At 31.1% G+C, this 10,365-nt stretch overlaps 2 protein-coding genes across 2 annotated transcripts in view; one reads left to right on the top strand and one right to left on the bottom strand.

Annotated features, from left to right (window-relative positions):
* The first annotated feature begins 3,591 nt into the window (after positions 1–3,591).
* Positions 3,592–6,712, top strand: LOC119678269. The gene is made up of 5 exons (XM_038090014.1): positions 3,592–3,881; positions 3,943–4,113; positions 4,192–4,333; positions 5,934–6,089; positions 6,163–6,712. Exons 1-5 carry the CDS (start codon positions 3,605–3,607, stop codon positions 6,536–6,538), a joined length of 1,122 nt encoding a protein of 373 aa, XP_037945942.1. The 5' UTR covers positions 3,592–3,604; the 3' UTR covers positions 6,539–6,712.
* A 56-nt stretch (positions 6,713–6,768) lies between these two features.
* LOC119676470 (aldehyde dehydrogenase-like) overlaps positions 6,769–10,365 on the bottom strand; it is a 33,409-nt gene continuing 29,812 nt past the window's right edge. The window contains exons 5-8 of the mRNA XM_038087709.1: positions 10,153–10,358; positions 9,511–10,082; positions 8,665–9,014; positions 6,769–7,154 (exon numbers count right to left, since the gene is read on the bottom strand). Of these exons, the coding sequence (XP_037943637.1) occupies positions 6,861–7,154; positions 8,665–9,014; positions 9,511–10,082; positions 10,153–10,358 (1,422 nt within the window). The 3' untranslated portion in view covers positions 6,769–6,860. The remainder of the gene's footprint in view (positions 7,155–8,664; positions 9,015–9,510; positions 10,083–10,152; positions 10,359–10,365) is intronic.

The following is a 10,365-nucleotide window of genomic DNA, read 5'->3' as shown; positions in this document are numbered from 1 at the left end:
TATATAATGTATAATATAAGAAAATGTAATAATTATATGTAATAAGTAACTGTATTCATATAATTTTACTGTTCTTGGGTAAGCTCAATTTCTGGGCTTTGAGAATGGTAGAACTGTAGGGCGATTACCATTAATGCAATTACCAATTGAAGAGAACAAATCTCTGTGGTTATTCGTAATATTGTAAGCTAAATGCATTATTATTGTTGCAGTCTAAGTAGTTTTACCGTTTTCAAGGGACATTGCCCGATTAATATGCGGTATTAGATCGCCGATAAAGATTATCTCCGATTTTGTATAAAATGTATTGCTTATCTTGAAGAATCTAGCTAAATTTGTTTACCTCCCGAACGGTGGAAAACCGATACTAATGGTGAATAGCACTTGGTCGTTAATAAAATTTTATATAAAATATATTGTCATTTTTGTAAATTGCGTGATTCCGCCGATCTAATCGAAAGTTTGCTCGATTGACTTTTGTCGCGAATAGTGAAACTCCAAAGAGAGTTGCGAGCAGTAGTTGGTCATGGATAATTACTGATCGCTTTCGGGACTTATTAAGTAAAGAGTAAGTGTTCGTTTTCATAAAAATTCTAAGACTCTGAGGGAATACCACCTTTTTTAACATTGATAATACTATTTTGTAACAAAATATTTTAATTTGGCTAAAATTAACTATTTTTAACACACCATAGGAGAGTTTTAACACAATTTCATTTAGTGAGGAGGACAAAATTTTTAATTAATTTAATTAAGTTGACTTAATCTAAACTAAAATGTTACCCTGAATGGCTTTTTTATGATGTTAACTTAAGCAAGTAATGGCAATAAAATTAAATGAAATTTAATTGTATTTTTGCTCATGATTTCATCCTATGGGGCTTAAGCTTCTTCTGTGCTGTACTCGTACGTCCCAGGTGGGAGTCAACTGTAGTACAAAATTAAATATGACTTTTTTTTTCTACTACCAAAAAAAAGCAAAATGAAAAAAAATACCAAATTGCTTAAATGTTTATAAATTAAAATTAAATATTTGTTATCTTTAAATTTGTCTGTTTATTTGTGAGTAAACATATTCGGCATTTGCTAATTTGGTACCGAAATTTTGAATTAATTTATTTTTTGCCATTAAATTTTCATTTCGCTTGGCTTGTTTTTCTTGGCGTGTAGCGAAAGAATTCTCCAGTTGCTTGCTTAATTGAAACACAAAAATAGAAAAATCAATTTTTGTCTATTTTTTCGTCTTACATTTTGTTGGTGTTTGCTTACATTTATTAAGTTTACCGACCAACTTTCCAACTTTAGGTACTCTGGGGATGATCTCATGCACCAATATAAACTCGTAAATAATTCAGCAATTATGGAGCTTGCGTCTATGTGCGATTTGGCTTGGCGCCTTAGAAGCTTCGGCACAAGACGTCAACTTGTCTCGTGTAAACAATTTACGCTACCCTTCCGACCCTCCCTTCGTTGGTCTGATTTGTCGGTTTTAGCAGTGCTTGTTGCGACATTGGAATAGTGCAACATAACAAAAAATCTATTTTCAGTTTGTTCCAGTTTTCTAAATCATGACGGATTACTGCACGCGCTCATAAATAACGTGGAACGTGAAATGTCAGAGCTATTAATTTGCATGCAAATGCATAATGAGAGTGTGGGGCGCGAGTGAAGAACTGAGAGAATTTTCCACATTTATTCACATATACATATATTGGCAGCACTTTATGTTATATTAAGCATTACCCAAAGAAATATATGTATACATATATAATAATTTATTTGATATGGTTTTTTGAAAATATATTCTTTTGCAAAAAGTGATTCAAAAAATAATTAATTTCATAGTCATTTTTTAGAAATAATTTTTTGATATTATAATAATTTGTTTGAAATTTTATGCTTTTGATATGAGATAAAATATTAATGTGAAATACCATAGTCTCTTGAACGTAAGCTTTTAACTGAAAAAAATGTAGAAACATGAATATCACGCCACGTTCCATCTAATAAATATTAGTGTTTTTTTTCGGACAATGCGTTAACATTAGAGACCATGCACAATTAGAAACCATATAAAAACAATGCTGCTCTGGTCCAATAAAGCAGCCAAAAACGTATCAATTGCTGCAACATACAACTTTAGTTACAGTGCACTATTAAATGTTTCACCAACAACTCTCATATAAAAAAAAAATAAATTACCTCAAGTGGACTTAAGGTCCAGAACAGTCCAGACCTGATGTGATGATCCGCACTGGTTTGTACATTTTGAAGATCTCTCAAATGTGAGAAATGCAATATATTTACTTGGTCAATCGAATAATATATTGAGAATGATGCGGATGATTATTATTGACATTTTTTAATTATTACAATTCCTTTAGAAAGGAATAGAGTTTACCTTTACCCTGGAGTAAATGAAGGGAATTTTGATTATAATAAATAAAAAGTTATGCTATTAACATATTATTTCTAATTAAAGTAAAAAGTTAAAAAGTGCTTTTTCCTGTAGATTCCTTTTGAGAACATAATGTACGATTGTTTCTCATTTTGCCAACTCATTCATATATATCATAGTTTATATCTAACTGATTTGTAGATTGTTCAAAATATTCTTTAGGTTATACTCAAAAAAAAAACTTAATTTTATTTTTTTCTTGCCGAAAGTGATGCGTCGATTGACGAAAAGAAACTATTTAAAAGTTAGACTGGTTCAAATAGAAATAAAAAGACAACAAAAATTTTAGTTAATTTATTGAAATTTACCTGATCATACAACTCTGTATATGGAAATACTCGAAACAGCAAAACACTAAAAAAATTTTCGGGTTTCATATACAATAATTTTTAAAAGCCACCACTGTGTCTATGTGAAATATAAAGTCTGATAAGAGAGACTAAATTGGAGTGGCGACATTGTACACCAAAGCCCGCTTGAGGTCAGGTCAAATAATAGCCAGTTGTAACCCTGTTTTTTAACACTTACTTCCAATTTTGCACATCTGTCTTTCTAATGTCATCCACTATACAGTAGAGTCATCTTTACTTAGACCTTTTTTACGCCTTGCTGCTTATCGGCTTATACGGTATTATCTGTTTTTGTGGATGATTTTCATCCAATTTAAGAACATGTCCAACCTATCGGAGATTTGATGTTATCATGAATCTTAATATATTTTCTTCCTTAGATAGTTCTAAAACATCTAACTGCTTTCATGAATTTTATCACATTTTCTTCCCTAGGTAGTTCTAAAAGCTTCTGCTTGCTTCTTTACCTATATGAAGATTGCTTCGCTTTTTGCGTCTCGATACGACCCATACACTTTGCATAGTATGTTTTTTCAAAAACTAATGTAGATTGTCATCTCTTGCTGGAGTTCATAAATTGTATAGAGTTTTGGTTTTTACATACTGCAATCGCTATCTGTACTAAACACCCTTTTCGATTTTCGATATGATTTATAATCTAAAAATGAATATTCAGAAATCTTACGCTGCATCTGTTATATATTTATTTATAAATTATAGAAATGAAACGAATATATAAAAATGTTAATTGAAATTGTTTTTTGCTTGAATTCTTTTAGAAATCATAATCTCTTCAATGGTATTCGTTGCTGTACTTTCCATTGTTTGGTCGGTTTCAATACACATTATATCGAATGATTTTCATTATGGAATTATTGGTGCCAAAATTGTTTTCCGTGAGCGGGACTACACACAAATGGATAATCGCACCATAAATATTCTAAAAGAAGATTTGAAAACACTCACAGAAACTGTTTATACCACCATATCTGCCTTAGAATCTAGTAGCAGTCCCAAAGAAGAATATTTAAAAAATTTAGTGGATGAACAAAATGCACTCAATGCTGAAAATCGTAAGATATTTGAAAAATTTCAAAATGTTTTCAATTAAAATTAAATTAATTTTATTTTTAGAAACAACAAAAATGCCAAAAGTTCGCAAAATACCACATTTATTTCAATTTTACAGATCAGGGCCGGAAGAACCTGTTGATGATGAGATTGATGATGAACTGGAGATTAACTCAACGGTAGTGCCAACGCCAAAATTGAATATTGAAGAGGATACACATTTTCTATCTACAAGTAAACATATGAAGAAAAGCAATTAAATTGTAATTTTTTAAATTTAATTTAAATAATTTTTATTAATTTTCCTTAAAGTGACAATTGATATTCATCAGACGCGATGGCGGTATAACGTAGCAGAGCAATTTGTTTATAATTTTCCGTTCATGTCGGAAATCATAGCAATTATTTGGACTGCTCTATTTTTTTTATATCAAACGGGTATAAAAAAATATTGGTAAGAATGATGTTTTTATAAATTTCTTTTGTTATTTTTCATGATTTATAAAATTTTTCAAGCCCTCTGTTTTTGGACTTAAAAAATGTTGACATTTTGCAAAAGGGTCTGATTTGACAGACTTTAATTTTCAACCTATATATTAACGATCAATATAAAATTATTAGTTTAACATAATTTATGAATTTAAATGACGTACACTACAGAAAGATAAATAAAGAGTTTAGGCACACATATTCAACATTGGACATATGGTATAGTTGAAAAATCCGGGATTTCTTCAATGAAATCTTTATTTCTTCAATACTATGAAATAACATCTCTGCAATTGTAAATTCATGGTTTCCAAGTACTGACCATTTGTTTCACATGTTAACTATATGCGGCTAATTAAAAGTTCGGAATAACATTATAAAAGTGCTCTTTATAGTGGATTTATTGAGGACTAGGTTTCCCATATTAATATAACATGTTTATTATCTAAATATATGTCGAATCGTCTCGGTTCCTATATACATAATTCTGCTGCATAAATTGATTATTGCTTTATCATGATTTGTGACAATGTAGAAATTATTTCTAATGTTGATTACCGATTTACACTATAATTTCATTGTAAATATTTTCTTAGCAGACCTTTGCCTAATATTTGTTTGGAAGAAAAACTTTAACATTAGTTACCAAGAACTATTTTATCCAAACTTAGAGCAGGATGTTATGTTATATTAAGTATTTTCTGAGTTAGTGCATCTAGGCACTTTTACTCTATGATAGCTGGGAGGATTCTGCAGAGTCCCGCCCATCTCACTAACTAATTTAAGTAATCCTGATAATGTTCGTGATTATTCAATGATTGATTTAAGTTCTGCGTACCGCCCCATGCGGTTAGTGATTACTCTGAGATTAGAAAGTGTTAAGTAGGGCAGCCTGTCGGTTTTCGCATATAGCTTCAGCAGGATGTTGCTGCGAGCTAAAAAGTTACGTACAACGTTTAACCAGTTTACACTTGAGGTATTTCAAACTAAGGATTTTGTTCGATAACGTTATCCATTTTCATAATATTCATAGAGATTGGAGTGATTTCATCTTATTATAGATATATATATATATTGTTATAGCAATATATTATATTGATATGTTTTGTAAACCTTGTTTTATGTTGGATTAAATTTTTTAACACGTTCCTACTCGGTTATGACCATATCCAAATAATCAAAATTTTTAAAACTCATTCTCAACACCCGGTTACTTCCTTTATGTTATTAAAGAGTCTTTCGGTAACTAAGGTTTTGAGGTTTAAACCGGAAATTGAGTTAAAACAACAAAATCGGTGCTAAGAACATATATATAGCTTTCTACTTGTGCGAGGAGTATAGAGTTGTTCGTCTCTTAAATTACAACTTATTTTATTGGGGAGTGCATTTTCATTTTTAATTATGGTTTAGATATATTTAACGATATGTGTAATTTTTTTCATGGACTACCCATCATTCTTTTTTTATTACTATTCTATTCCTTTCTTTATTGTAATTATTATGCTTATATAGTAACATATATTCTAATATTTATTAAACATTTTTATTTCTCATAAATTTTTCAGGGGCTTACCGAAACCTTGGCGTATAGTGGTACCATCAATTTTGGTGTTCTTCATAATGGCACTTAGCTCCTTGATCTACACAATTTTAGTGACAGGATACTTAAAAACATTTTGTACGGATTTACGAGCTAATTTAAGTGTACCCACTGCTATAAGGTTAGCATATTAACAGTCTATAATTATTTAAGTTTCGAAGCATTCCATCTAATTGTATTATTATATTTTCAAGTTGTGGTCAAGCGATGTCAGTATTGCGTCCAACTATCCGACAGCATTTAATCAGTCACGATGCGTATCTCACTATCTTCCGAATAGTATATATGCTAAGTTTAGGATTGTGGAGCTTAGCATTTCTGGTTATGGTATTGCGGTACATATTCGCAGTTGATTTCCAATTAGTGGATGTAGAGCCTGCATTTTATGAGAGCAAAACTGAAAAGTTGCACAAAGAGTCTGAATTCCATGAAGTGCCTTTAAATATGCCAAAATCGGCAACATTAGATGTTGAAGAAGAGAAAGCCCTAGAAGACTTTCACAGTGCAGTTTCACATGTAAGCGAAGTAGCGACACCATTATTAGTAAATAGTCCACAGAAAATCGTTTGAACTTATTTTTTTGTGATAGTGAAAGAAATATATTTATCTCAGGAATAAGAAATCTCTAAACTTCTTATCACAAATTGATATTATGACGAATGTGTTCCTTCAACGCACGAACAATGTATTTAACTCATATGATTTTATACCGCAATTATGATATTTATCTGTATACTTAATTTATTGTTATACTTTTGTATTTATTTTTAATTATTTATAAATATTTTTCAATTTATTATTGATTTCAATTTTTCTAACCAGTGAAAAAATATATATAAAATTTTAAAAAATCCAACAAACATAGTGTGATTTTCTTTTGGATTTTGAATATTTACAAAAGTTTTATTGTAACTGTTTTGGTTTCCAAATAATTATCTAAACCATCTTTTCCTAATTCACGTCCAATGCCTGAGTGCTTGTATCCACCGAAGGGAGTTTGTGGCATAACAGCATCGTAGCAATTGATCCAAACTGATCCAGCTTCAACGCTGGCTACAAAATTCATGGCCTTGTTGATATCATTGGTGATAACTGCAGCAGCCAAGCCATACTTCACATTATTGGCACGTTCCACAGCTTCATCGAAAGTACAAAATTTGAAAATAGATTGTACGGGTCCAAAAATCTAAAAAATTATATATATATATAATTAAATTAGTTTTTTATTTAACTTAAGCTATAATTTTTTTCTAAACAGTAAATGAATTTTATTTATAAAAGAACTGATTATTTCAAGAAAACTTATGGTAGGTTAGGTGAGGTAGGATGACGGTACTAACTTAACAAACCCATACCCCTACAATATTTCAATATGAATTCAACAAGTTTTTTTTGTATTAAAAAATAATGTTAGGACAGTGAAATTGGGATTGTCTTAAGTTGAAAGTGGAAGTAAGATAACAAGATGAGCTAACATCAAATTGTAAATTGCACTCCCGTTAGTAACTATAACAGTTGAATATCTGAAAACAGATATTTTTGCGTATATAATAATTCATATATAATAATTTACAAATAGTAATAATATGAAAGTGTGAGTCATGACTAAGACTCTAAAAGAATAATATAGAATATTAAGATACAAATTTGTGATATATATCTTTTATTTAAAAGTTGAATTTAAGTTTATGATCTAACTGACTTCTAATAGACCTGTTTCTTTTGATCTATCAATGATCTTTATCTATATTTTATTTTTTTCTATGTAGATATAGAGTACTCTTATAGTGTATCTATAATTCTGAATAACGATAATGAAGAGAGAAATTATAAGAATCTTTAAGCTAGCAGAAGAGGGGAGTTTAGTATACATATGGTGAAGACAAGTTGAAGATTAACTGTGAACTGTAGGTACTGTATAAGATTGTACAGTCGAAAAATTCTTTTACGAATATATAAGTATCTACAGTAGATAAACTGCTGAAACAGCTATTAAAACGTTTATAGCAATCTATTTAGATATATCAAATAAGCTTTCGAATACCATTTGAATATTTGCTTAATAGGGGAAAGTCGGTAAATGGATTTTGTTTTGAATACACGTTTGCGTCAGTGCTGTGTCTACTGTTTGGGTTATTTGCATATATACTTTTTTCTGGTGTAGACTTCAAATGTACAGGTAGGTAGGGGGGTTGGAGTGGCGGCCTTGTTTACCAAGAAAGCCCACTTGAGCACAAATAATAGCCCGTTGTGGCACCACATGAAAAAAGCGATGTTCGTATATAGACAAGGTGATCAGTATACGACCAACGCCCAACAAAGAGGCAACGACTTCCCTATTAGGTGAAGGAAAACCAACCCGACAGTTCTATGAATCTGGCCAGGTTCCTCACATTGTAGGATGACAGCTCAGTCAGATCGGTCAGAAAAGGGGCCCCAAAGATTTGATCTTCTTCTGGCTAAAGATGTACAACGGACAAGTGAATTTTGGAAACAAATAATGGTTGTATAGCAGAAACATAACTGCTATAAATTCTACTACAACTACTGTAAGGGAAATTCCATATATGTCAACATATTCTATTTAAAACATAGTTACTTAAAATTAAATAAACTAATCGATTTAGATAAGTCTTAAAAGAATCTTCAATAAAAAAATATAATTTTTAAAAATAAAATTCACAAACTCAACAAACCTCTTCCTGTGCAATTTCCATATCATCAGTTACATCGGAGAAGATCGTTGGTTCAATAAAGTAGCCAACGTTGCCAATACGTTTACCGCCACACTCCAATTTGGCGCCTTGTTTTTTGCCACTTTCGATGAAATTCAAAACTTTGTTCATCATTTCATCATCAATCTGTGGTCCTTGTTTTACAGTTTCATCAAATGGGTCACCAACTTTACGTTTCTTGGCTAACTCGACAGACTTAGCAACGAATTCGTCATAAATATTTGCATGGACATAAGTTCTGCTACCGGCACAGCAACTTTGGCCATGATTTGCGAACAAAGCTTCATGTGCGGTCTCGACAGCAAAATCAACTATATTTCATTAAAAATAAAATAAGTCGCTTTAAAATAAAATATAATCATAATAATTATATATATAATTCTCTATTATATATATAAAAAATTTTTAACCTCATTTTTCCTTCTTAATGATAGTTCATTATTTATTGCATACTTTTAGGGACAAAATTGTTTTAATTGCATAGTTTTGTGTTGGATTTTTAATTTTAAATATATTAATTCTCATATTTTAATAGAAGGATAGGGAAGGATAACGTAAAGAAAAAGGAGGAGAAAATTTTTTTTTTTTATAAAATAGAGTGACGATAGTTTGCAATAATAACGAGTGTCATTAGTTGTATGTGATATACATGTGATATATATGTATGTGATATATATGTATGTGATATATATAATACATTATATTATAATGTATATTAATATAATACAATAGATCTTATAGATCACAGTATACCAATGTCTCTACCAAAAATAAGATTGATATATAATATAAAAGTCAACAACTTACGATCAGCATCCTCAAACACCACAACTGGACTCTTGCCACCCAATTCTAAGGAAACACGTTTTAGATTTGAAGTAGCTGCTGCTTGCATAACAATCCGACCAATTTCAACGGAACCAGTAAAAGCAACCTTATGAATATCAGGATGTTCAGTAATTGCAGCACCAGCTGTAGGACCGAAACCATTAATAATATTTATGACGCCAGCAGGGAAACCAGCTTCTTTTGATAAGGCAGCCATATGTAAGGCTGAGAGTGGTGTTTGTTCTGCTGGTTTCATAACAATAGTACAGCCAACAGCAAGTGCTGGACCCCATTTCCATGCCAACATTAATAATGGATAATTCCATGGTATAATTTGTCCTACAACACCTACTGGTTCCTTGCGTGTCATTGATACGACACCACTTACGGGAATTGTGTCCCCGAAAAATTTATCAGTCCAGCCAGCGTAATACTTTAGTGTCTCAACTGAGCAATCCACATCGAAAGCCGCCTCAGCATAAGGTTTGCCATTGTCTTGTACTTCAATATTGGCCAAAATATCCTTATCACGTTCCATTAAAGTGCAGAGTCTATATTTAAAAATATTTACATATATTTTTTAATTTAGAAACTATTTAATGTTTAATAGGGATTAATTACTTGTTCATTAAATCTGTGCGCTGTACGGGATTCATTGTGCGCCATGGTGAGTCTCTGTGAAAAGCTTTCTTAGCTGCAGCTACTGCTAAGTCCACATCAGCTTTATCACCTTCGGCTACTTTTATAATTTCAGCACCTGTGGTAGGATTAATAGTAGCGAATGTTTTACATGAGACTGCATCTACGAATTCATTGTTGATAAAAAGCTGAAGA

This window comes from Teleopsis dalmanni, chromosome 2 (genome assembly GCF_002237135.1).
Source record: "Teleopsis dalmanni isolate 2A chromosome 2, ASM223713v2, whole genome shotgun sequence".
Taxonomy (NCBI): domain Eukaryota; kingdom Metazoa; phylum Arthropoda; class Insecta; order Diptera; family Diopsidae; genus Teleopsis; species Teleopsis dalmanni.
This window is presented reverse-complemented; position numbering and strand designations above follow the sequence as displayed.

Coding starts and splice junctions, on each gene's coding strand:
- LOC119678269 (XM_038090014.1), top strand. CDS start 3,605: ATGGTATTCGTTGCTGTACTTTCCATTGTTTGGTCGGTTTCAATACAC. Junction 3,882..3,942: donor TGCACTCAATGCTGAAAATC/GTAAGATATTTG, acceptor TTTTATTTTTAG/AAACAACAAAAATGCCAAAA. Junction 4,334..5,933: donor ACGGGTATAAAAAAATATTG/GTAAGAATGATG, acceptor TAAATTTTTCAG/GGGCTTACCGAAACCTTGGC.